Genomic DNA, 26,142 nt, shown 5'->3' with positions numbered 1-26,142 from the left:
ATCACAGTCCATTGGGTGAGTCCTCCGGCCAATTGGTCCGACGGATTCTTGTCAGGAACTCATGATTCGGTGCTTCGCTTCTTCTACAACTCCTGCGGTGTCACCGGCACAGGAAGCTTCCTCCTCAGCCCGGTCACAATCTCCAAGTAATCCTCCTCGTTCTCATCCGTGATGATCCCGTGCCGGACAAAGAAATCCAACATCACCAGGCAGCAGTTCGGCTTGAACTCCCCGTCCAGCATCGCCTTAGTCACCTCCTCCACCGTCATTAAGTAGAATTCCTCCACCTCGCCGTCCTTCGGCACAGGCTTCATGCCTTCCTCGAGCTCCAGGTCGTACACGTGCAGTATGTTCGGCCGGACCTGGCCCGTCTTTCTACTCTGGCTGACATACGTCACTACTCCAGTTGGGACAATATTTTGCTCGACATAGGACAACGGCAGCGCGGCCTCTTCGTCTGACTCGGCCACGATGCACTGCAGCGGTGTGTCTTCCGCCTTGACGCCACCAGCGACTGTGGTGTCCAACATGCCCGGGTAGGTGTGGAGATTGGCATCGCGACGGGCTACCCACACTCTCAAGCCGCTTGAGATGGGTAGACTTGTATTTCGCACGTATGCCGTCAAGTGTGCCCCGCGGCTGCAAATCCCAAACAGCGACGCGGCGAACCGTTCCAGGCATATGAAGTCAGTCTGCTGAGGCGTCTTCGAAAGGTACTCCCTCGCACCGATGATGCGAACCATCTCGCTGTGAGATGTCAGGTTGGGGAATACCGACGTGCCTAATGCGATAGCACCGTCAACCACGCCCTGGAGGGCAGCGTTGATGCGGTCGGCTGTACTCTCGGCCACTGCCACCCGGACTATCCTGTCATTGTGGTCGATGGAGAAGTCTGCTGTCCATGGCAACTTTCCGACAGTATCTGGGGTGAGATAGCCGTGCGTTCGAGAGTCGTTTGGCAGAAGTAATTTGTAGAGGCCCTTGTAGTCCGAGCCGATGGGCACGCTGGTGCAAAGGGAATGGTGAGCGTGGGACTGGGCCCGAAAGGATGGATTTTTCCTACTTGTCCACTCCTCTGATGAGGTCTATTGACCGCCGGGCCTTGAAAAATTCAGCCATTATTTTTCCTGTATTCGCGACGAAGAAATATAGTCGGCGAAGACTTAAGTGTGCGAGTGTAATGTAAGGTCTCAGATGGTCGCTGTAAAGCCGGACGCGATTTCGAGGATGTGGTGCAAGGGTTCAACCCTACCGCAGAATAGCTCGCCCAACCGCACCTCCAACTATGTGGTTGATCTTCGGCAAGATACATTACCAGTGAAGACATGTGTAATTGCGTAATACATATGTAGTGTTTAAATACTCGAGAATTGTTTGGTGTATAGTTGTGGCTGATACAAAGTCATCCACAGCCAATGTTGGCCATGTCGATCAGCCTTGGAAATTTGAGTTTCTGCAAGTACCATGCTTCAATACTGATCTGTTTTTCCTTTACTATTTCTCACATTATTTGATCTCATGCTATTCCCTCTCTTCTACATTGTGCAAGTTGTGAGCGATCTCTCAGGGGTGTGATACTCTATTCAAATTGACCTCTCAATATCAATCAATTTGTGGATGTACAAAATACGCCGCGATCCCGATCAACACCCAGTCGGCAAGGAGCAGGATGCCATGAACCCAGTGCACCTTCGCATCCACCACGAGGAAATTCAGAAGCAAGATTGTTGTAAACAAGCTCACGACCTCGAATCCATCGAAAGCTAGCGTGACATCTGGAATGCGCAGGCCCCACGCCAGGAGCACGACAGCCGGCTCAACCAGCAACGCCGTCTGGATCGACCGCCCTACCGTGTACTTCATGGTCTGCTCGAGTTGGTCGTCGACGGCGAGCGAGATGGGCGCAAAGTCACAGTTCGGAATGGGCAGGAGGATGAGCCCCACGAATGTATCGGTCAGCGAGGTCTGCTCCGTGAGTGCCGAGATGCTGTTGACCGTCGCGTCGATGCAGAAGTATAGCAGGACGATGGAGGCGGTGAAGAGGACTGCTGCCACCGGAAGGTCTAGCTGGGGCCCATGGATTTCCTCGTGTTCGTCGTCGACGGCTGCACTCTGGGTTGAGAAAGGCCGAGGGGACTGGATGAAGGAGACAGTCCTGGGTGAAGCAACGTCTCTCCTCGTCGGCGAAGGTATGCCCAGGGCTTTTGGGGATGCGATGTCACCAATTTGCTGAATTCCAATGGATACACCGCTCGCGGTAGCAGACTGTATCGCAGATGCAGTGACATTTGACTTGCCTGATGCTCTGTACTCCGCTTTGTGAGTCCACATCTGACAGAGCGAATATGTAAAATAGACAAACAGCAGGACGACGGAGACCCCCCGAGACTGCCGCACCAGATTTTCGTTTGATGTTTGGTCCAGCAATTTCACAGCTGTTGGTATTAGAAGGCTCGTCGCAGCGATCGATAGGAGACTCGAGGAACCCTGGGCGCCAGTCCGATTGAATTCTTGCTGGCGCTGGTCCATGTTTGTTGCCCCCCCGAACGATATGCTTAGGCCCAGGAGCACCAAGATATTGCTTAGAATTCCTCCGATTAGCGATGTCTGCAGCAAGTCGACCTTCCCGTCAAGGAGCAAGAGGACACTCGAGATTATTTGCACGGTATTGGTGGTGAAGATGTCCAGGAAATCCGTGGCCGTCACACCGATATACTTCTCAAGCTCTTCCAACGAGTAGTCGCACAGGAACCAGAGCGGAATTTGAGCAATGTAGTTCAGTGTGAACGTTTCGGGGGCGCCACCCCTAACTTGCGAGAGAACGATTCCAGCCGGTACGCATATAAGCAGGACGTTGATCCACGATGTGAGCACTGTTCTCTGTATCTGATTCGCAAGTGTGAATGGTTCTTCCGGCGGCTCCCTGATCTTCAAGCGCTTGTACTCGAATCCAAAAAGGCTGATGGTTGTGCGAGATTTGTCTTTTGTTGTTAGTTCAAATGCCAAAGCTTTAGTGAGTATCGCAAGATAGGACAAACCTTGTGGGGTGGAGAACTTGGACGGCTTGTACCAAGCAATGTGCCTGAAAGGGTTGAATAGGTCCCTGCGATCGAGTGTTCGGAACACTCGATGAGCTTTACGCCTGTTGTCAATCAGAAGCGTGTCGGTCCTCTGATCTACCCCTAGGTTTTTCGGATCTGACGCCATGATTGGTCTTGAATGATTTGATACTTAGAAATATCTGCGTGTAAATGTCCTCGATTATATTTTTCAATTGGCTCAGAAAGGAATCAGCTGTGCGTACTGGGAACGAGAAAGACGAGCCACAGATCGATAACAATTAAAATGCAACTGGCAAAGATGGAGAGCGACTTGTACAGGGCCTTTATCTATCGCGTCTTTTTTGACGAGGCTGTCACTTTCCCAACCTCAGCTAAAGCTGAGTCCCCCACCACACCTCCTCTGGCCGCGGTTGTGGGTGAGGCTTCCGCTCCTGCAAGCCACAGGCGTTTACGCTTGAGTACAATAGGCCTCCAGTTTGTATTGCATGGATAGGTAAGCATGTGTGATGGCCTTCTCCTCACTCAGGCATGGCCCATGATACGCCGGATTCTTTCGGAGTTTCATGGGGCGTAAAGACAGGATTAGCTGAGGAGGGTCGGCGACGAGGGCGGCGACCCTAAAGATGGCACGAAGCACGTCCTATGGCATGAGTGAAGCGGTTGACCCATCCCCTTTCATTCTTACGGGGCTTAATCATGAAGATGACATCTTTATTTCTACTTGGCACAAAGCATCTCGATTATGATGTGACACGACCTCTGGGGCGTGTTTGTGTTCGGGTGGGTGGTCAGCAGGGCAGCGGTGTCAACGTCCTCATGGGGAAATAGCCCCTTATCCTGGTCTCTTCTGTCAATCGCACATCTGTATGTAAGGGTTCTTTGCAAACGTGACAGATCCTTCCCAAATTTTGGGCTCATTTTCACCGAAAATGCCTTGGTGTACATCTTTCAATGGCTGGATGGTGGTAGCTTAAGAGTGTTTTCGAAGCCCCAATCCCGGTTCTCCGACCAGCCCAATTACTATTAACTCGTGAGATCTGGTCCAGTCATGGAAGGCTTTGAGATTTATCAATACAGCGGAATATACAATGCTGCACCTGGACGTCAAGCTATTCAGTAGTGCGGACGCCAAATCCATCTGACAGCGGCTAATACCGTGATCTGACACATGTTTGTTGAACAGGCAAGGGCCGACCTGGTGCTTACAGTGGACCTGGTGGACATTTAGGACACTCCCCTTCAGAAACATCGGTTTATGTAAGCTGATCGACGACAAGTTGCAAGAGCTTGCTATAGCGGCTGCCTTCCGCAGCATCTATGCCTCGGTGCAAAGCAACTTCACCCGGTCAGCATCCTTCATCCGAAGGATTACCTCCATGTTCACCTCGTTCACGCAGCTTATCACTCGGGCTCTGGCTGCTTCTTCGCTTTCGCCGGGGTTCTTCTTCACAGACAAGCGATGAGACTTAAACAGGCATGCCAAGATAGCCACGACCTCAACCTGGACAAATTTTTTGCCAGGGCAGCTCTGAGGGCCGTCGGACCAGGGGAAATATGTGTTCGGCGCGGGTTCCCACAGCTCTTCCCTCCCGGCTGATTTCCCCCCCGAGAACGGACTGTCGCTCTTGCCTGTGGCGACATGGGGCGAGGAGCATATCCAGCGCGATGGCCTCCAGCTATGCGGCTCATCCCAGTATTGAGGATGAGTGTGTATGGCGATTATATGGGGAAAAGCGTAAGCACCGGAAGGGATGGCAAGTGTCCTGTGGCCGATATCAAGGGTTTGAGGTTTGGTGCCTGTCCACTTTGGCAGCCCAACAATAGAAGGATACAGACGTAAAGTCTCGAGCAGAACAGCTCGGCAGCGCTTGAGTTGCGGGAAGTGCAAGCGGTAGTCCCACTCCTCAATCGATTTACCCGCAGATGCCGCGAGGGCAGCGATCTCCTCGGCTAGCCAAACCTGTACTTCAGGATGGACTGCTAAAAGGTGCAAGGTGAAGACCAGAGTGCTTGCTGAGGTATCATAGCCAGCGAAGTTGATGATGAACAGATTTCCCAATATCTCGTCGACAGAAAGACCTTTTTTTCTTTGCCCACCTCGGACTACTTTGACGTCGGGGGCGTTGTCGGCCTCCTTGTCATGAACGTCCAATGCACGAACAAATGCAGTCATCATACCGCCAGAACCGGGCCGATTTTCTTGCAGAGCCTTAATCTCGCTGTCAAGCATTTCCAACATATGCCGTCTAAAAGATCTTGCAGCATTGCCGATTCTGACAAAACTTTCTGGCAAGGGAGCTTGCAGAAAGCGGTAAGGGATAAGCATCATAAGTATAGCTCCAGTCATGATGGCCTGAAGCGTATCGCGATAGGTTCCCACCTCATCTTGCGCTTCCGCTGACCCGTGGAACTCATACGGCTGATTGAAGGTTGTTGCAGCAAGAACATTGAGTGTCAACGTCCGCATATCCTTTTGCACACTTGGAATCCCGGCGGATTTCCCGGTCCAGTACAGCACCATTGATTTCGTCTGATGCAAGCTCTCGCCCCAGACAGACTTCATGATGCTTTCGTTGAATGGTGCTGCAAGAATTTTGCGGTGACGCGGCCAGTCATCCCATCCCGCGGTTGATATACATGGCCCATACACTTCCAACAATTCTAAGCCAGGACCAGTCAGAGCCTTATCAAGCGCATGGTGGGGCCATCGCCAACTTACTATACTCCTTGACAGGGCGGATGAATTCGGACGGCCTCGCAAAGATCTCCTTGATAGCCTCAGGGTCTGTAAATCTGAGGTAGATTGTAACCGGAGTAACAAGCGCCCAGACAGGACCCAGGCGGACTGCCGGATCCGACTTCTCGCGGAACTGCCAATCACGACGAGAGAAGCGCACGAAGTCGGGGTATGCAGACCATTGGAAAGGGAGGCGGTCGACGACAGCCCATACGTGACGTTGAAGGACCAACCAGAACACGTTCGTCACGTCGACCGGCAGTCGAACAAAGGGTACCTTGAGAGCGCGGGCCTTGCGCGCGTTGACCTCCATGCACCACAGACTCCAGAAGACGTAGGCCAGTGCAGAGCCAAGCACGAGCTTGACAAACATGGTCTACTCTGGCTCGGAATTGTCACCGAGATTATAAGGCTGGTGGGATGAAACCAGACGAGACGAAGGTGGTGCTTCGGCTGGGACCAAATGAGATGGTAATTATATCGGTTCACTGGCCCACTTGGAGCAGTTCGGTGGCTGTTGGTTCCAGCGGATATTGCATTTGGGCGACCCATGTCCCAACAGCGCATGTTGGCTCTGAGAGTCGCGATCCATCTCTGGACTAAAACTGTCTGTGAATCTGCTCCTCGACGGCAACTATCCGATGTCCCGTCTGCAATGGTACGTACATGCACAGACATGTGAAGGAGACATGACGTCCAAGGGTAGCATCGTTGAATCTACAGCTTTCCCCCTTGCGATTGGAGCTCATAGGGTTCGCCAGGCATGTTCATCTGTTGCCGTCAACAGACAGACGTGCCGAGGTCAGGACGCTGAGGTGTAAGGCTATACGTCGGTGAGCCAGGCATATGGTTGCTTGGTCGAGAGCAGACGTCCAAATTTCAACGTTTGTTTCAATGGCAGCTTCCGAGGTCTGGTAGGGATGCCCAAGTAGCACTTTGAGTGGCACTCGAGGCGGCTGACCCCGCGTTTGACGTTTCTCAAGCTTCTCTGGCCCAACGGTCCCAAGGTTTCGACTCAGCCTAGCGCCCTCGGGGGGCCAGGGTTTCCTCCTGGCTGCCTGGGAACCCTTTTCCCGGCTCGGGCAGCCAGCCAGTTGGATGTTGGGCGCTGGCAAGCTGGTAGGCTGGCAAGACGCAGAGTTGCAGGCCCAGGCGCGGGTTGCGGGTGCGCGGGTGGAGCGGGCGTGGAGCAAGCAGCCCCTGAGATCAGGGATGCCTGCTGGGGCCCCCGATTGTCTCTGCTTCTGCGACTGCTGTCAGTTGAGGCGAGGACTGGCATTGATGATCTTCCCGGAGGACGTGTCAAAGGTCTGTCTGTCTGTCTCGAGACGTCGACGACGGTTCATGCAACACCCTGCCCTCACCCTACCCAGGAACCTACCAAGGAACCCCCGTGGCTGACAGCTCCAAAGCTCAAGCTCTCCTCCGCCCTCACCACCATTGGGACAAGAGACAACAGGTACTTTGCCCCCTAGAATATGTCAAGTTTGTTCTCCGGACTGTGAGTAATGTCCTTGACCGCCTGGCCCCCCCATCCTCTCCGCCCTGCCTTGTCACCGTATCTATGCATGCACGCATCTATGTACACACACAGATTCATGTAAATGTGTATCTATGGAAGATGCAGATTGCAGGTTGCAGACGCAAACGCAGACGGCAGACGCAGCTGTGCCGGGTCAAGCCCAAGCACTAAGCCTGGCTGCCGCCAGCCGTCGCATCACTGTCCACTGCCGCGACCTGTCACGAGCATGAGTGCTATACATACCCTAGATACGCCCTATGCCCTATGCCCTTCCCTGCCCTTCCCTGACTTGTCTTGGCGCCTGTTGCACTCCTCCATAGGCCCAGCTTGCCTCTTGCGTGTCCACCAGACTCATGCCCATCGTGTCTTGTCCGCTGGACAAGGCGACTAGAAGAACCCAGTCTCATCCCCGTCCACTAACCCCTGACACTCACTCATACACTTGTGTCACCACTTGAATACCCGTCACTGATATCCCTCACAGACGGTCACGAAGCAAGTCACGAGGAGCATCCAAGAACTCTGGCCGTCCTGGGACACCAAAGGACTCTATTCCCCCAGTCCCATCCCCAACACTCGAGCAGCAGCAGAGAGGACGCACCCTAGAAAGCGTCCTGCCGCCGCTGCCTCAGTCAGACTCCCTCGCCAAGTCTGTCGGCGTCACGATGGCCTCAAGCGCCAACGGGGATGACGTCCTCAAATCTTACCACCTGCCTCACCCTCTCCCGGCATGGGTCAACCCGGCCTATGCCAAGCACATCGTCAAGGGCAACTTTATGACCCTCAGTGCCCGGCCCAAGACGGTCGAGCCGGGCGAATGGATTGCCCACCAATGTGTTGAGCACTACCGCAACCTGTGGCACTTTGTACGTGTGATTTACGAGAAGGAGGAGAACGGCACCAACATCTGCAACCCCACCACGTGCCCCAAGATGACGGCCGGCCCGTAAGTCCACGCCAATTAGACTCATGGAAGCCAGCTAGCCAGCAAGCAACTCTTGGGTCCTTTGAAAGCCCGTCGGCTAATCCCTTACCAGGAACCACTCATATACATGGCTAAACAGCCGATATGAGCCCATCGAGCTGCCTGCCTTCGAGTATATGACCCTCATGCAGCGGTGGATATCGGGCAAGATCGACAACACACAAGTGTTCCCCACGGACCCGGCCGGCGTGTCGTACGCGCTGAACCCGGCCCTCGGCTCGGGCCAGTCGCTGTCGAGCATCGCCAACCCGGCCGACGGCGACTATGTGGGCCGGCGCAGCGGATTCCCCCAGGACTTCATGTCCATCTGCCAGACCATCTTCCTGCAGATGTTCCGCGTCTACGCCCACCTGTACCACGCCCACTTCATCGAGCCCTTCTACCACCTCAACCTGGAGAAGCAGCTCAACAGCTGCTTCAGCCACTTCCTGCTGACCGCCACCAACCTCGACCTGCTGCGGCCCCACGAGCTCGAGCCCATGCAGCCCCTCATCGACCTCTGGGCCGCCAACGGCACCTTCCCGCCCGAGTCCAAGGCCTACCAGATGGCGAACCTGGCCGCCGGCCAGACCCTGCTGGCCAAGGCCGGTATTCAGCCATAGGCGCTGGGTGACCTGACGGTTATTGGGCAAGTCTCATTTCGTCGAGCGAGATACGGGGGTCCGGCTTGGTGGGAGAGGCAGGGACACTACACGATAATGTAGGTCCCCCGTGACGGGAATCAGAGGACCATCTTTGCATAAGACTGTAGTAAGCAGAAAAAGCAGAAATTGCATGGCATTGCAAGCCTTGTTAGAATTTTCTTGATTCTACTCTTTGGGAATAGGCGCACAATAACAGCACTCGCATATCTTACCACTGACTTACCTTGCTGGCCGAGACATCTTGGAGTCAGCAGCCGTTTCTTCACAGGAGATGCTATGCCTTGCGGCTGTCTTGGGTGCTTACGTGCAACCTCTCGTGACCTAGTCCGTGCCCAGACACCCGTCATCAGAGTGTGCTTTCCAGTCGTGTTGAAAGTCCACCTACACTCACTCCCCTGAGTCCTCGCCCAAAGCCTAGTCTTCCTAGAAGCACAGCATGGCCATACCGGTCTGGAAGTCAAATCATAAAACATCGACTATCAAGGTGACTAGTATGCGCCGGCAGTATAAACGAACATCGCGAAGAACAGGCTATCTTATTCCCTCTAACCGTACATATCTTGTGGACACAAATAGCCCCAAGAAAGCGAATGCCCTTCCTAGCTATTAGTAATCCCTACCTACTCACCTACTTCCTCATGACTTCAATGCTGCACCAAACACGACGCAACATGGTCGCTCCGTGCCTGCCCAAAATCACGTGTGGGCTCAAACCCAACCCAGCGGCCCAGGTACCGTAGGCAAGTACGTGCCGGGCCACGAACTTCATTAGCCTAGAGACGATGCAGTCGGGTCTCGCTATAGCTGACTATACCGTTGTCGAATAGGTATGTGCGCCCGTGGTCCACGGCCTAGGACATGATTATCGCAACAGAAGTGCCGGCTCCAGCAGACCATCCGTGGATTTCTGTCAATTCCTCTGGCTCGATGCCTCCCGACTAGGGCCACGCGACACATAGCCCAAACATTGCTAAGCCATTTTGTAGTCGAAATGAATTTCAGGGCGCACCATGGCACGCATTGCCAGCTACTTGCTCGCGGCGACAAAGGCTAGACGGGACCTTGAGGGAAGACTAGGGGACCTGCCGAACCTCACCATCAGTTGCAATATTTCTTTCTGAGCAATTCATGGTCTTTCTGAGCAATTCTTACTAGCCAAGTCTGGTCTCCATGGTTATCATAAAGCTGGGTTGCTTTTTTCATATCCAGACACACAATACAGACACACTCACCTGAACAACAATACTGGAGCTCTCCTCAGCTCCCATCCCTCATCTTGCAAATCACTGTGATAAGAGGCAACTTTACATTACATTACCACTGACATCCCTATCTGATTCCCTTTTTACTGTTCCGACATCGGAAATGTCGTCGTACCAAGAACAGTGGTCGGAAGGTGCGCGCCAGCGGGCGCAGCGCAAAAACGAGATCCATGCAGAGCTGAGGCAAATGAGAGAGGAGGCCATCTCGGCGAATGTTGCCAGAAACTTTAGGCATGCAGCGAGCCACGTTGTCGACCCCTCTACCGAGCAAGAGGTGAACCAGAGATGGCTTGAGGCTAGCGAGCGGAAGGCAGCGGCCCAGCGTGAACGACACTGGGACCAGCTCCAGAGCGAGCTGAGGGAGATCCACAAGACAGACCGACTTGAGGCCTTCAATCTCATTCAGCGCCTCAATGGGGCCGGCCGTCGGGGAGAGGACCAGGCCGACCTTGGCCGTCAGCTGCAAAGCTCCCGATCTGAGGCCGTCGACTCAGACGATGAGGAAGGCCCGATGGCAACAGCTTCCCAACCTAACGGCAGCCTCCAGCCCATTACTTCCGTTTCTCTACCGGGTGTAACTGTCGGAGCTATGGTCTACCCGGAAGAGGTTGGCGGATCAGACGCAGGTGACGAACGCGACCTGGGCGAACCAGATGAGTCGGACCAGCTCGATAGCTTAAACGAGCACGACAGATTATACCCATCAGAAGCTTCAGACGGGCCTCTGCCGGAAATAAGATGGGTATCGCAGAAGTATCTGCATGAACAGGGCCTCATGGGCAGAGGAATATACGACCGTGTCTACCGCAGCAGCGTAACTGACGCGCTATACTTTCTAAACCACATGGGTGAGAAGATCTGGTTGACAGACGCAAAGGGAGACTGCGTGCTTGCCCAAGGTCAGGACTTGTAAGCGGCTCGGCCAATCGATCAACTCGAGCACGCTTGAAATTGTATCAGGTTCCGCAGAAGGTCCTTGGGAAAAGCTGTCCCATGAGGCTTCACGTTCCGGGAAACTGAATTGGAAGGAGTTACCGATTGGACGGAAGGCCGGGCGCCTCACGACTAGCAACCAAGGGACTAGCTCTCCACAATCGGGTGGCTGCCGCCGGGTGGCGTCTCTTCGGAGGCCGCAAGAATGAAGCTGTCGAAGCGGTGACGATGTGGTCGGGGATACCGGTCAACAGACTAGCTGCTCTAACGAGGGTCCTAACGAGGTGCGGACAAGCCCCCACGTGCCTGACTCTGGCTGTGCGCAAAGTCTCGCCATAATAAGCTTCCCGCTCCGATCAGTGGCTTTTATCCAAAACAGGGGTAGGCCAAGAAAGCAGTGGAACTATATCAGAACAGACTCTTCGGACTGACAGGAACCACTGGGCTGTGCGTTTCGATTGGACCTGGCTCCCGCACGGCTCGAGAAGTCGAGATTGCAAGAGAAAAGACTAAAAATCTTCCTCAGAACGTCGGCTCTGTGAAGTGTGTTCCGCCATTCGGCCTGTCACATACGGAGGATGTCTTGACAAGGACGTGGGGTGGACAAGAGACGTCTTTTTATGGATTCGAAACACACTGCCCTCGTGCTCGTGGTCACGATATGATCATCATTATTGGGAAGGGTTATTATTGGCTATGGACTCAAATGAATCGTCGACCACTTGGTCGATGGAAGTATGCGAAAGGCGGGCCAAACAGCACATAGTGTAGCAGTAAGGAATATAATACCCGAAGGCTGGGTTTATGAAATGCCTGGGCCGTAAAGAAAAGTTATTGTACTGTACTCTGTGTGTGTGTGTGTGTGCGTGTGGCAGTAGCAATGCAGGTAGGTAGCTGGATGCCCGACAGAACGAGACCAGAAGTGTGGCTGTAGCAGTTCGGGCTGTCCCCGTGGGGACGGGGTGCCCTGCAAGTCATGCCGTGCTGTGCTGCGCTGTGGAATGACATGGTTGGGGGTTTGTTTTGACTTGGACATTGAGGAAGTGATGAGCACTAGCCGGGAGGAGAAGAGATAGGGATGGTTGGACATTGGGCGATGCAGCAGGTTGGCAGCTCGGTGCTTCCACGGAGAGGCAGCAGCGATGGCAGCTGGGTCGTGACGCAGCTGTGCGGCCTGACCGTCTGGTTGTCTCGGTGTTCTTGTGCTGAGTACTTAGTACTGAGCGCAGAGGGTAGGTAAGCAGAGCAGTCTACTGTTGTCGTTTGCCGAGATGATGGATGGGTCGATTCGCTGTGGTGGTGACGGCGTGGCCCATTGGGATTGGCCTTGGATCCATTCTTGCCATGCCCGGGGGTTGATCGATGAGCACTTTGAAAAACAAGACCTCGGACAAAGCCGAGGAAGATTCCTCAGAAGGCGGATAAGGTGCTGTGTTGTGCTGTGCTGTGCTGTGCTGTGTAGTAAGAGCATGCATCTACTGCATGTGTATCTGAGTGGAGGTGGAAGCTTCAGTGGTGTGGCATGGAAGCTGGTGGTATACAGTACTTGGCGCAGCATCGAAACGTCACATTGCGGGTTGGTCGCGATATGCTGGCCGCGCCGGAGACGTCGCGGTGAGAGACAAAACGGGAAGTGACCGTCTGCTAGACACCAGCTGTGCTGCAGGGAGTCCGTCAAACTCAGAATCTGTTCAGGTGGGCAGGTGGTGTGGGGTGGGAGGACTGGAGGAAGGAGGCATCCGGCTGTGAGTGGCCACTAGCTGGTGCAATCAGCCAATCAGCCAATCCCGACCCCTTTCCTGCCTCTTCTGCGTCTGCTGCGTCTCCAGCCTCTGAGGCCTTCCCTGCCAGCCTGCCAGAGCCACCCAAGCAGACCCAAGGGGATCCCCTCCTCGTCGCCGCTAACTCTCACCAGTTGCAGTCCTGTAGCGTAGCAGTCCAAGCGGTGCTGTGGCACAGACCAAGGTTACCTCACACACCAGCAGAACCAGACACACGCCTCTGCGTGCTCGGTGCTCTGCGTGTGCTTTGCGTGTGCGTGCCGCACCGCTCCTCCCTCTTCCAAGGTTTTTTTTGGGCTGGTTCCCAGGCTCCCTACCAAGATCATCGTCGATCCGGGAACATAATAATCGTGTGGTACCTCTCTCAAACAAACGCCTCAAATCCACACAGACTCCCCCCAGCTCCGCTCTTCCTCTCGCTTGTGCCATCCACCTACACGACAGCCACCCAAAATAACCCCCGCCTGGCAGCAAGGCAAGCATTCATTCGCCCGCTGCGAGGCTGAATCCACCACGGGGGCAAGCGTCAGAGACGGACGTGCGTCGTGCGTGCATTGCTCTCGCTGGCACTGGGCTACCTGGTACACGACCAACGACCATCTGGACCTGGACCACCTTGGGCCACCTGGACTCCCTATCGCTGATCCCAGCTGTCCGGCTCTCCGACTGTTAGCCCACCGCCCACCTTCCACCGCCTGTGAAGCCAATCCTATCCAGTCCAATTGACCGACCAACCGACCCAATCTCACCTCGTCCCATCTCTCCCTCTTGATTCGGTTCAGTTCACCTTCGCCTCAAATCCTGCTTTTGCCCTCTTGCAACTTCAATCCGTCATCGACCCTCTCGACCATGAGGGGCCGAACACACCGAATCACATCTGCTGCATCTTCCACCGTCACCCAGTGACAATCTTACCAGCTTTTGCAGCATTCCCACCGCTGCTACGCCCCGACCGAGACGGCGACGACGAGAAGCAGTCCGGTCCCGCCAGCCACCGTCGACTCGGGTTATGAGGGCCTAAGCCCCATTGGCAGTCGGTACCGCTGACGGCGTCGTCTTGTCGTCTTGTCGTCTTCGTCGTCCTTCAGCCTCATCGTCTCCCCCGGTCTGGACCCTGTGAATTGACTACGACCTCATCTCACCCCGTCCCGTCTCTCGGCCTCCAGCTGCGCCACCCCCGGCCAATTAGCCTGAGTTGCTAGAGACATTGATTCACCTCCCTCTTGGCGCCCTCAGCACTCAGCTGGGTATCGAGAGATCGACATCAATCCTCAGCTTCATCCTCTCTTTCCTGACATGTCGCCATCACCAATCACCCGTGACCATGTCATCATGGCTCGCGATGCGTCGCCTGGCACCATCGCCGGTGCTACTGTCGGCGCTTTTGCAGCCGTCATCCTCATACTCGTGTGTAGTTTGCCGTTTATATTAAAATCGAGGAGAAAACGACGACTACGAAGACGCCAACAGCAAGATGCTCTGCGCCCCGGGATGGGCGCCGCCCCTATGCGTTCTCGGCCAGTCTCCCAGACTTTTTCCCAATATCCCGCAAACCGCCTCTCCCAAGGCCGAATAGCCTCCACTGCTGGCACCTTGTCCGATCGCGACTCGCAAATCGGCAAAGAATACGGCCCGGACGGCATCGTATACCACCATGCGCCTCCTCCACCGCCTACCGTTGCACGCCACTCGCTACCCTCGTGCTCACCCGCTCCCAGTGTCCCTTCTCTGGCTGACGCCGTTGCGGCAGCCAGCCGAAACGCCTCCCCGGCCGTTGCTCAGGGCCCATTTACTCCCCCACCGGAGGGACAGCCAGATCGAAAGGGGACTTTCGGAACTTTGACTACGGAGCCGGAATCTCTGTCACGATCGGCTACGGGTAGTTTACACGGGTCGCAGTCGCTAAAGGGAGGCGCCTTCCGCAAATTCAGCAACAAAATCTTCAAACGGGGAAGCACGAGATCAAGCGGAAGCGGGAGCGAGTCTCGTGGCACGGGAACTAGGGTCTCGGACATGGAAATCGACGATGACCGCGTTGAAAACGCTCCCGCTGTACCGTATTTACGTGACGACAAACCTCCGGGAGGAGGAGCAGCCGACGAATACTACACCAGCGCAGCAGCAGACTATTACTCGGGAGCTCCTCTGTCGCCACCAGAGGAGCCGAAATTGCCAGCGCCTGGCCCCGGCTCAGAATTCATCCATCTGATTGGGATGCCTGGAGCCTCTATAGTGGAATCGGTCATGCCACACGCTGGCAAACAACACCTCGGAAGTGCATTCAATCCCGTTGGCGCACCGCCGAGTCCAGCATCGCCTCAGGTCAAGCAGGAAGAGAGGAGCAGCGAAGAGAGTGAACAGACAAGGTCACTTGAGGCCAAAAGTGACACCCTGTCTCCGCCACCCACCAGAGGCCTCCCTCCTTTTGAATCCAGCCCAAAGCGGTTCGAGCCTCCACCCAGCCCGTACCGACCTGCTCCTGGCACGGTCAACCCGATGGAGATGATGAAACCAACAACTGCCGCTGAACAGGCTGCCTGGGTAGATACGGAAATCTGGAAACTTGAAAATTCGCCTCCACCTCAACTTGATAACTCCCCTCCCCCATCTGAGCCGTCTCCTCCTTCACAAACCGATTACTACTCGCCGGCTCAATCACCACCTCCCCAGCCAACCCAGGACGAACCTTCGACACAACCTGACCGCCCACATTTTCAAGCAGTCGTTCGGCACCCAACCCAGATGGACGTGACCACCAACGGGCAAGCCATGCCTCAAAACGAAGAGCAAGTTGTGATAGATATCTCCGACTCCTCGTCGCCTGGTTTCGATCAATATGCATACGGCCCATCTCCATCAAATCATACGTCTCCTGAGACTCGATTCACGGGGTCAAACTATACCGCTTCTCCCTCACCGCGCTCATCAATGTCCAACCGCCCCTCAAGTTCTTACGAACCGACCACAGGTAAGATGCCGAGTTTATCCAAGAATGCCGCTACAGCGCGCTAACAGTTGTAAAGAATACCTGGAGACGACCATGAGCGGCCAATCACAGGGTTCTGTATCGGAAGATCGGACTTCGTCGTCCCCCAAACCCACGTCATTTGCATGCGAGATCTGTGGAAGCAAATTCGACCAGGTGCACAAGTTGAAGTACGTTCTGTTTGCCTGCCCGTGCTCCTCTGAGCTAATTCTATTCTGTATGCTTACATTGACCTACAGTCATCACAAACGTTACCACGAACGACCGCATCAATGCCCGCAGTGCGACAAGCGCTTCGGCACAAAAACACATCTCGACCGGCACATCAACGACAAGCACAACAAGACGCGAAAATATCACTGCACTGTGACGGGGTGCGCTTACTCGAAACAAGGAGGCGGCAAATCATTCCCGAGGAAGGATAACTGGCGAAGACACATGCAGAACAAACATCAACAGGCCAACCCTCCCGAGCCGCTGGAAGAGGACGTTCTTATGGCAGGATAGGGGACCAATTTCCTGCCACACCATACCAGATCAGAAATTATCGATTAGCCGCGATCATGTGATCACCCTATCATACGTCCTGGCTCCAACAGAGCGGTGCGTTTGAGAAATCCGGAAGCCTTTGACAGCGAGATACTGTTATTTAAGAGGCCGCTGGCAGTTGCTAGCCACGTCAATAGAGGCTGGTCCGGTGAGGACCACCCTGTGGTTGTAATTCCAGTAAGGAGGGGTAGAGAGCAAGCATCAAAATACGACAGAAAGTGGCATCTGCGAGCGACGCAACGTCGTTTGTCAGTCAGCGTCCTTCAAGACGCCCCTGCGGTCATATTTCAGCGTGCCAATAAGCAGGAGTCGACGTTCTCAGGATTGATGCGGCTGTGGCTGGGTGAGACCTCGCCAAAAGGCAATTAGCCTCTAGCTCAACCAATTCATCTTCGAAGCTCGGCTGTTTCACTCTCGTTCCGGCGTTAGCAGTGCAACGTATGGGGAGAACAACAATTAGAACTCTGAAGTAGCGAAACTTTGCACGAGCAGTGGGAACTCAGGGTGGTGAGAGAGGATAAGAAACTGCGCTCGGCGCCATGCGTGTCTCGAAACACAATACAGAACCGTGGAAAGCAAAGCGTGCGATTGAGGCATTGGGCAGATGGAAACAGCGCATGTGCCGTGCCTTGCTAGGCTTACAAAGGAAAACAAAAAGGAAATGAAAAGCATAATAACCATGGTGCCATGTGGCACGCGAAAGGTGATCCAATATCGCCGAGTGAAATTGTGCCTTCATGTCTGCTCAAAATACCTGTGCAAATGGTACATCGTGCATGTGGGAGTCGAGCAAGTTGGTAAGAATCCCATAGTGCAGGGCAACAACTTGTATGTTCCGCTCAGGGGAAAATACGAGCAGAAGAACATGTATTCCACACGCGCATATACCAGCCCAAAATGTGACTTCTAGAAATTCGGTATTGCCTTGCAGAGATCTAATCGTTTTATTCAACCAAGTCCTCTATTGTGCTATGCGTACATGCGAGCTCCCCTCTCAGGTCTCGCTCGTCATGGCCCTCGTCTTCAGGCGGTTTCTATATGCGCCTCCCACACTGCTGGTCTTGATCCACCCTGAGACGCCTTTCCTCCATCCAATTGCCTCTATTTCTCGTGCAATGAAATGAACTTAGGCAGACAGCGTGCCCCTGACACCACCCTTCGCACCGACCTCCCTTGTCTGAATGGTGACGCTCAGGTCCGCCAGGACATTTATCGTGACCTCGACCTTGGCACCCTTCTTGACGCCGCGGATAGCAGCCTCGGCGAGCGTGGACCCGATCTTCCACACCTTCTCGCGCTTCTCGTCGTCCTCGTCCTCCTCATCGTCGTCGAAGTCGCTGTCGTCCTCGTCTGCATCCTTCTTCTCCTCGCCATTCTCCTTCGCCTTGGGCTCCGGCTTGGTAACGTGGATGTGCGTGTTGCCCTCGGCGATCTTGACGAGCACATCGCCGCCGTCCTTGGGCGCGCTGACGTGCACGGTCCTCCGCGCCGGGACGGCCGTCTCGGGTGCGATGACGGGCGTGAAAACCTCCTCGGACCCGTCCTCCGACAGGGCGACGACACCGATGGCGTTCGTGACGTGCGCGACCGTCGTCACGGCGGCGTGGGTGCTCTGCTGCACGTCCTCGGTCTCGAACTCCTGGATCAGAGATGCCTGCAGCGCGGCGCCGCGGGCCTGCAGCTCGGAGGGGTTGATGGCTGTGGGGGTGGTGGAGGGGGCGAGCACAGTCGTCGATTCCGGGAAGATGCTGCTCAGGTTTGCGGCAATACGGGGCGTGTGTGCGGTACCACCGGACAGGATAATCTCGTCGACATCCAGGACATCCAGGCCGGCCTTCTTGACGGCGCCCTCGACAAGGCGATTGAAGCCCTCGAAGACAGATCGGCCGACCATCTCGTAGCGCAACCTGTTGATGGTAGAGGCGAAGTCGACACCGTCCACCAGCGACTCGACGCTGAAGCTCGCGTTGGTTCCCAAGCTCAGTGCCTTCTTGGTGGCCTCGGCCTCGTACTTCAGCTTGGCCAGCGATCGGGCGTTCTCCCGCGGGTCGGTCTTGTGCTTCTTGATGAACTCCTTTGCGAAGTGGTCCATCAGAACCTTGTCCAGGGCGAATCCGGCGAACTCGTAGTCGTGGGCGGTAGCCAGGGTCGTGTACATGCCACCGCGGCTCGCGACAACCGTCACGTCGGAGCGAGTGCCGCCCAGGTCTGCCACCACAACGATCTTGTCCGTGACCTCAGGGGCATCGGGGCGCGCATCGTAAGCGAGGACCGATGCGACGGGCTCGGAGATGAGCTGCAGGATCTCGAGGTCGGCATCGTTGGCGGCCTTGACAAAGGCGGCCTTCTGAGCATCGGAGAAGTTGGTAGGCACAGTGACGACAGCGGAGGTCACCTTCTTGCCGAGGTAGTCGGAGGCGGAGCCTACGAGGCGACGCAGGTAGCGGGTTGTGACCTCGGAAACGGAGACTGTGGACGCTTCATCGCCCTCCTTGTCCTTAATGGTGAAAGCGATGGTGCTGTTGGATTCTTGAGGGTGGGCAGAAGCGTGGTTGTGGGTTGGGTCAATGGACTTGAAGTCTTTGCCTAGGAAGTCCTTGAAGTATGCAACAGTGTTGTTTGGGTTCCTGACCAGAAAGTTCTTTGCTTGACCGCCGTAGTACTCTTCGCCGTCGACGTAAGATAATATCGTGGGAATTTGTCGGTCTGTTCAAGTACTGTCAGAATAACAATATGGCTCCGTCTTGCCTTGTCACACTCACCTCCATCCTCATTTGCAATGACCTCTGCCTTGTCGTCGATCGTGTATGCGATAGAGCTGTTGGAGTTGCCAAAGGTGATACCGATAGCAACACGGTCGCCCGGCTGAGGGCTAGGCCCTGTGACTCCGTTCTCACTCATCTGGACGACGGTATAATTTGTGCTTGGGAGTGGAATTGCAGCAAAATCGATGTCGAGATTGGAGCACAAAAGAATCGCAAGGCTGAATGGTCGAGATAGTAGTCGGTGGTGGGGTTGAACTCTTCAGCTGCGAATCTGACCGAATTTTTTTGGCTGCTAGGAAATTCTACCGAGTCCCTTGCCAATGTCTGGGGGCCCCTGCCAGCTGGGCGTTCTCGCTGGTCTGGGCACCTCCATCAGAAGTACGTACCCTTAACTGATAACGATAAGAGTCACTCTCGCGGCAGGCACTTGAATTTATGAGGAACATCGAGCGCATCATCGCGAACGTCAACCTTCTTGTCATTGGACATTGAACTCGCAACATCAGGCGCCGCGAGGATGACTTCAACAGAGATACCTGTTGTCCTCCCAGGGGATACAATAGACCCCTCAAATATTCCTTCACACCCAAAGAAAGCACTCCAACTGGGCCCTGGACTGCGGCACATCCCACCAAGCACCATTCTGCCCACTGTCGCGGGGCAGCTTGTCTCAGACCGGAGGAAGAACTCATTGTGGGTCGAATACAATGGGGGAAGAGTAAGGATACCATCCACATGATTGGATTTATGGCAGCTGACAGTCGGTCTTCTGTAGTATGTACCCTCACAAGGTGACCTCGTAATCGGACAAGTCCACCACGGCGCCGCCGACTTCTACTACGTCCAACTCACTCCTCACACCTCTAACGCCCTTCTACCCGTCCTTGCGTTTGAGATGGCCACGAAAAAGACGAGACCGCAACTTGCAAACGGCCAACTGGTCTACGCACGGGTATCACTGGCGAACAAGCACATGGATGCCGAGTTGGAGTGTGTCAACCCCGCCACCGGCAAGGCCGACGGACTCGGCCCCCTGACCGGTGGCATGCTTTTCACTGTGTCACTGGGCTTTGCTAGAAGGCTATTGATGCCCAAGAGCACGACTGATGGAGGCGTTGTAGTGCTCGAAGAGCTCGGCACCATGGGACTTGGCTTTGAGATCGCGGTAGGCAGGAACGGAAAAGTATGGGTGAACAGCGAGGCTGTGAGATCCATCTTGGTGGTTGGCAGAGCACTCAAGGAGACAGATGAGGGTCATTTGGACGTGGAGGCCCAGAGAAAATTGGTGAAGAGGCTGGTCAGAGAGACTGTCTAGGTGAGAGCTGGGGACAGTACTGTGGTGCGCTTGAGTTCCGTCAAATGCAGTTTTGGAAGCATCAAGGCGCCTCAATAAATACACAGGAACGACGAAGGAGCTTCGGGGGCTGTGACTATTCATTGTCCTGCAAGCAATGTAATGGACTATTGCGCAGGGCCATCTACCACGCGACTTGACTCGCCTGCCCTGAGAAACAGAAAGGCAGAGATGAGCAGATAGAGCAGATGAGACAAAGATACCCGAACCATGTTGATAATGGCAGAGAAGCAAGAAGCTTACGCCTGAGGCAATGCAAAAAAAATAAAAATCCAACCATTGAGAGGCGACATTTCATCATTACCAACCCATCCAGGGTTTACCAAAGAGACGCCAAGTCACTCCTAATCACCGCTAATTCCCCTTTGCAAGGACACAACAAGGTACCATCTGGCAACACCTGACACAGCGCCAGGCCAGCTGCGTTGACCCAATCGCGTGGTATGAAGAAGTGTCGAGTCACAACGTCACCGCCTCCGTTGATATGTGCAGTGCAGACCCAGAGATCTTCGTCGAGAAAGATCATGCGGCCATCCGGAAGAAGGCCGACTACTTGCTCAACAATCTCGAGCAGGGCCGGCGTGATGGAGTGTGGTTTGATGATTTGCACGCCATCACCAGCAGTTTGCGCGCGTAAAATTGACAAGTCGAGTACTGATAATGTTTTCTTCCAGCTCCTTTCAGAAGTACTGTTGTTGATGACCATCAGGAGCTTGTCGTGGTCCCTGGAGGAGAAGATTTGCTGCAGCTGAGCTTGTGACTGCGCCAATGCAGATGGATCTGAATCAATTAGTATTTCGTGCTTGTGGTCGAGATTGGACCAGGCGAAGACATGTAGTCCTGAGCACGTCATGTAAATCAGGAGCTGCCCATCCACCGGGTGGCGCTCCCACACGCCATGTGTGTGTGGTGTGAGGATCTCGGTGACTATTTGACCTGTGGAAATATGCAGTATTTGTGTCTTTTCCCGAGCCGATATGAGCAGGAGCTCCCCTGTCTGGTTGAACAGGATCTGCTTCGGTGCTCCTCTCTTAGCTGCGGCCTTTTCAGAAAATACCTGGGTCTGCTTCACGGCCAATTTAGGGCTCTTGGCTTCGCGGTCCACGGTGATCTTCTTTACTGTCACACGTCCATTCCATGTCACGTAAGCGATGTGATTGTCCGTTGGACCCCAAGCGACTTGGACTACCCCCATCGCAAACGTTGACTTGGCAACAACATGTTTGAAATCGAGATCCATGTCGTAAATTTCCACCGTACCATCTTCATTGCCATAAATGATGAGCCGGAGCGACGGGTTAGCTGCGATAGTGGTGATGGCCGGCTTTCCACCAGCGTGGGCTTCTGACGCTGCGAAGGAGAAGTTTGTGCTTCTGGCATCTTCTGTATCTGACCATACGTCGTCACAGCCTGAGTAGCCCGAGCTGTCAGAATCATCTAAAGCTCTGTCGTCGATGAGCCGGACAAGACAGTTAGGCTCCCAGACATTGCAGTACAGCCCGCGTAAATCGTAGAATACTCGGCTGTCGGGACTGAAGCACAGCCCTTGAATGATATCCTCGGATGTAAGTTTGTAGATGAGAGCTAGGCCGTAAAAGTCGTAGATCTTCACAGAGCCCTTGACGTCTCCAGTCGCAAATACCAAGCCATTTGGGCTACATTTAATCTCGCTCGGCGTGGCGTTAGCATCCACGTCCACGGCCCTGACCTCGTCCACTGTATCATCAGTTGGAGACCATTTGAATATGTTTCCGTCGTAATAAATCCCAAGAACGAAGTTATTCGATGGATGCCAGGTCACTTTCATGGCACCGAAAAACGTGTTGCTCGTAGTAGTCTGCACACCTTTAAGCCTTCTCCTGATCCTGCCCACCATTTCTGGAGGATCGATGTTCCATACAGAGAGCGGAAACCCTCTGTACCCGATCGCCAGCTGGGTATTATCTGAGTTGAAAGCAACAGCCGAAGGAGCATTCAAGAATGCTCCCTCGCCTATGTTCACCTCTTCAAGGAGTGCCGGATCTGTGTCAACCCAGGCAGAAGACTTGTCGTTCAGCATCAGTCTGTGTACTTTGCGGAGATCCGTGGCGACCATCAAGGAGCTATCCTTTGGACCAAAACTCATAGCAACTGCTCGAGCGCGATGTGGATTGGGGCATTCGACAATCAGGGTGCCCGTCTCAACTTGCCAGATGTACGTGTATTTACTGCTGTAGCATGCCAGCAGCAGTCCCGAAGTACTGAGACATATTTGAAAGATAGGACAGTTCAACGAAAAATACCTCTCTCTCTGAAAGATCATGCGCCTCCATATTGTGATATTGCCGGCGGGTGAATCGTCACCGACTGCGAGGTACTGATCGGAGACTGCGACATGCATGGCTCGACTTGGACTTGTCGTTACACGTGCGAGGCAGTCATCCCAATCTGAAAGGGTTAGGCCTGAAACGGAGAATGCCTCATTTTTTGTGGCAAACTTTTGATGTATCATCGATCCTGCTGGGCATAGATGTGGGATGAGTCTGTAGACCAAAGAAGGATCTTTGACAAGGTGGCTCCCGAACTTTGCTGTTACTCTGAGAAGATCTACTGACCAGGACCCGAGATACTCCAGATCGGAGATGCGATGGAGAAGGGGAGATTGATCAGCATCAAACTTCCGCCTCTTCTGCGCAAAAGTTGTCAGAGACTTGGCAGCTTTGACAACCTCTACCAGTTTGTTCACTCCTGCCAAGTACTGAATCCAGGGCAACGTGTAAGGGCCCCTGAAAAATCGTAATATGATCTCCAAGGCTTTATCCGACTCAATAGGTATATGATCGAGATGGAAGGCCCAGGCGGTGGCCGCATATTCCAGGAAGTGCGGAGGCCTCTTCTGATTGATACGGGTCCGTAAATTTCGACTGCACAAAAGGGCAAAGCACTTTAGCAAATGACTCTCGTGGGAAGCTCTGCTTTCCAAAAGGAATGGCAATTCCTTTGACTTCCGTAAGTATTCTCTTGCGGTGTGGTGAACGAGAACGAGTTGACCATTTGAATCAATGGTGATAAACTGTCCTCCGACCTGACTTGCCGTGTTGCGTAGATCCATGATAGTTCCGAGTTCCGTAGGGTATGCTTCTTTCAATTCATCAACAGTCAGAGGCCTCTTTGCATAAGTCGCCCAGCCAAGGAGCAGTCTTGACAAAGCAATGTCTTCCTCAAATTCCAAAGTCGAGACCGCCTCGCACATCCTGAGGTAGAGCTGATCCATCCCGTCCGGTGTGGTGTCAAGGACCCGTTCAACATCTTCAGATCTGTGGCATCTCAGTACTCGTTTGATAACCAGGCTTGCCCAAAGGAAATTCCCATTCGAACGTCGAGCTATCTCCGCCACTGTAGATTCCTTAAAACTTTCGTCCGAGACCAGGTAATCCATTTCTTCAAGCGCAACTTGGCGGATGTCTGCGATATTCTGCTGTAGGGAGTGTGTTGTTACTGGAATGTTCTTGCTAGTCTTTTGGAAGGCCTGATTGATGACTGGCAGGGGCCGACTAAAGACAAGAAGGCGTATTGGTCCTTCGAATAAACCCAAGGTTGACATAGCTTCTATGAAGGCCTTACTAGACTCCGATTCGTCTAGCCCATCAACTACCCAGTAAATGTCTGATGGCAGAATGACCATGGACAACATTCTTTGGAATATTATCCTCCAGGCTGTCGGTCCATCGACCTTGTCAAGCTGCATCCCAGGCTTTGCATGCTCTGACAGCGTGCGCCGTACAGCAGGGATTTGGAAAGCCATCTGTAGCGCTAGAGAGCGAAAGCAGTGGCTGAGAGACCTCCTTGACTTGTCTCCGTATTTGAAGAAGTAATAACAGCAGGTGGCTCGTTGCTCCAGGAAGTGATCGATCACCAAGGAAGCTTGGATCGATTTCCCACTTCCCGGCGGAGCACTTACCCACAAAATGCAGGACTTATCAGCTTCCGTCCATTGCTTGAAATCTTTCTGTGTGAGGAATTCTTCGCAGGTGCCCTCTTTACGAAGCACCCGGAGCGCTGTGGCATCATCTGCCGGTGTCACCCCAACTGCTAGGTACTCCCGGATGTCTTCGATGCTATCCTCAAAAGCCTCCTCTGTTGGTCCAGGCGAGCTCGCAATTATCGACCCGACCACGCTGCGCATAGCACCTCTGACTGAGATATAATTCGGGTCTTCCACATCTGTGAACTTGCAGACGTCGTGGTGATTTGCATTCAAGGGCTGTGCTGTCTCATTTGGATATCCCAGCAAGGATGATGATTTGTCGAGGATCATCATATTCCGCGGCCCAACGGAGGTGACCAAGGTCTCGTAGAACGAGAAAATCCGCATTTTGGAAGCATGGTGACGAAAGGATTCGTTCAACTCATCGATAGTCACGCTATTCCTGGTGAGCTCGGTCAAATAATCCTTAGAGCTATGGCCAAAAATGGAGCTTGAGAGAATGCGATTGAGGGTCTCTGCCAAGTCACTCCCCCTGTGAGGTGTGGCTAAGAAAAGAACGGCTCTGATGTTTTTGATGATCCCTTGATACTCCTTGTTTAGAGATCCCTGGATAAATGCCCTCTTGAACACCAGGCCGCCCATTGAATGTGCCACGACAATGATGGGGGCGTCTCCGAGGGATTCGGTTTCCGCGTCTCCATACTTCATGCGAAATAGCAAGTCTGTCGCGAAATCACCAATCGTCTGCGAAGATGAGCCTTTTGTAGATGCGAAATGTGCGTTGTAACCGAAGGTCAAAATCCTGGCGCTCGAGAGCCCTGGCTCGTATGGTAGCCATAACTTGGGCCACAAGAATTCGGGATCACGACTTTTGCACCAGCTGCGAATACTCGTACCACCGAGTCCGTGTATGAAGAGGACGTCGACTTTTCGTGGTATGTCTGGCTCATGCAATACCGAGATTCCGAGTGGATCGTTGCGCCTGTCTTGAGACCGTTTACGCTGTATGTGCGGGGGGACGCTGAGCCCAAGCAACGGACCCGGCACGTCTGACAGGTTGCTTGCGACAGAGTCGCGGCGACAAAATCCAGGGTCCGATGGTTTGCGAGTTCGATCAGCTATAGGTGTGATAACGGGAGGCGAAGACTCCGACGAGCCTGCTGAAGGTTTGTTGTCGTCAGTGAGGCTTTGCTCTGCCTTCTGTTTGTACCGACGTCTCCACTGGAGGCGCTGTTAGTTGATGTTCAAGGGATGCAGCGGAAGACAACAGCTTACCATATTGCGAGTATCAATTCGACTCACCGGTTCTCGAGCAGCGCATTAACGAAGGATATCAATGCTTGCGAGAGACCCAGGCCACTAGTCAGGGCGTTGGCATTATCGAGAAGTCCGTGACAAGGCTGCGTAGCGAGAATCACCTCGGTGACTGACGAGACCAGTGGCTGGCTGCGGGGCAGAACGGCCGACATGTTCTCGCAATCAAATATCATAAATACATGGTTGCACAACTAAGGCCGCACCAAGCCACTATCCGTCACATGCATGCAACAGTTCGACCTGTATGGGCCGGGGCTCGGGATAAGAAGTCCAGACTC

The 26,142-nt window shown here is 54.0% G+C and overlaps 9 protein-coding genes across 9 annotated transcripts; 4 read left to right on the top strand and 5 right to left on the bottom strand.

Moving 5' to 3' along the window:
- Window positions 1-83: 83 nt before the first annotated feature.
- Window positions 84-1,119, bottom strand: J7T55_011754 (NUDIX domain-containing protein; the record flags this gene model as incomplete). The annotated part of the gene is made up of 2 exons (XM_053136571.1): window positions 84-1,005; window positions 1,064-1,119. The coding sequence occupies 2 exons, from the start codon at window positions 1,117-1,119 to the stop codon at window positions 84-86; spliced, it is 978 nt and encodes a 325-aa protein (XP_052999559.1).
- Window positions 1,120-1,602: 483 nt separating this feature from the next.
- J7T55_011753 (calcium proton exchanger) lies at window positions 1,603-3,207 on the bottom strand (the record flags this gene model as incomplete). The annotated part of the gene is made up of 1 exon (XM_053136569.1): window positions 1,603-3,207. The coding sequence occupies one exon, from the start codon at window positions 3,205-3,207 to the stop codon at window positions 1,603-1,605; it is 1,605 nt and encodes a 534-aa protein (XP_052999558.1).
- Window positions 3,208-4,377: 1,170 nt separating this feature from the next.
- On the bottom strand, window positions 4,378-6,172 carry J7T55_011752 (uncharacterized protein; the record flags this gene model as incomplete). The annotated part of the gene is made up of 2 exons (XM_053136568.1): window positions 4,378-5,645; window positions 5,782-6,172. 2 exons carry the CDS (start codon window positions 6,170-6,172, stop codon window positions 4,378-4,380), a joined length of 1,659 nt encoding a protein of 552 aa, XP_052999557.1.
- Window positions 6,173-7,277: 1,105 nt separating this feature from the next.
- Window positions 7,278-8,908, top strand: J7T55_011751 (Mob1/phocein family protein; the record flags this gene model as incomplete). Its single annotated transcript, XM_053136567.1, has 3 exons — window positions 7,278-7,300; window positions 7,806-8,267; window positions 8,359-8,908. The coding sequence occupies 3 exons, from the start codon at window positions 7,278-7,280 to the stop codon at window positions 8,906-8,908; spliced, it is 1,035 nt and encodes a 344-aa protein (XP_052999556.1).
- Window positions 8,909-10,315: 1,407 nt separating this feature from the next.
- On the top strand, window positions 10,316-11,125 carry J7T55_011750 (uncharacterized protein; the record flags this gene model as incomplete). Its single annotated transcript, XM_053136566.1, has 1 exon — window positions 10,316-11,125. The coding sequence occupies one exon, from the start codon at window positions 10,316-10,318 to the stop codon at window positions 11,123-11,125; it is 810 nt and encodes a 269-aa protein (XP_052999555.1).
- A 3,097-nt stretch (window positions 11,126-14,222) lies between these two features.
- J7T55_011749 (uncharacterized protein) lies at window positions 14,223-16,419 on the top strand (the record flags this gene model as incomplete). The annotated part of the gene is made up of 4 exons (XM_053136565.1): window positions 14,223-14,333; window positions 14,397-15,894; window positions 15,950-16,082; window positions 16,152-16,419. 4 exons carry the CDS (start codon window positions 14,223-14,225, stop codon window positions 16,417-16,419), a joined length of 2,010 nt encoding a protein of 669 aa, XP_052999554.1.
- A 1,168-nt stretch (window positions 16,420-17,587) lies between these two features.
- J7T55_011748 (hsp70-like protein) lies at window positions 17,588-19,362 on the bottom strand (the record flags this gene model as incomplete). Its single annotated transcript, XM_053136564.1, has 2 exons — window positions 17,588-19,167; window positions 19,224-19,362. The coding sequence occupies 2 exons, from the start codon at window positions 19,360-19,362 to the stop codon at window positions 17,588-17,590; spliced, it is 1,719 nt and encodes a 572-aa protein (XP_052999553.1).
- Window positions 19,363-19,743: 381 nt separating this feature from the next.
- Window positions 19,744-20,541, top strand: J7T55_011747 (exosome complex exonuclease RRP40; the record flags this gene model as incomplete). Its single annotated transcript, XM_053136563.1, has 2 exons — window positions 19,744-19,944; window positions 20,002-20,541. 2 exons carry the CDS (start codon window positions 19,744-19,746, stop codon window positions 20,539-20,541), a joined length of 741 nt encoding a protein of 246 aa, XP_052999552.1.
- Window positions 20,542-20,899: 358 nt separating this feature from the next.
- Window positions 20,900-25,825, bottom strand: J7T55_011746 (uncharacterized protein; the record flags this gene model as incomplete). The annotated part of the gene is made up of 7 exons (XM_053136562.1): window positions 20,900-22,296; window positions 22,426-22,790; window positions 22,863-22,967; window positions 23,175-23,483; window positions 23,565-24,037; window positions 24,521-25,768; window positions 25,823-25,825. 7 exons carry the CDS (start codon window positions 25,823-25,825, stop codon window positions 20,900-20,902), a joined length of 3,900 nt encoding a protein of 1,299 aa, XP_052999551.1.
- Between the last annotated feature and the right edge of the window lie 317 nt (window positions 25,826-26,142).

The sequence above is a fragment of the Diaporthe amygdali genome (genome assembly GCF_026229845.1).
Source record: "Diaporthe amygdali strain CAA958 chromosome Unknown NODE_2_length_3802984_cov_64_841326, whole genome shotgun sequence".
Taxonomy (NCBI): domain Eukaryota; kingdom Fungi; phylum Ascomycota; class Sordariomycetes; order Diaporthales; family Diaporthaceae; genus Diaporthe; species Diaporthe amygdali.
The sequence above is the reverse complement of the archived record's forward strand: the minus strand, read 5'-3'. Positions and strand labels throughout refer to the sequence as shown.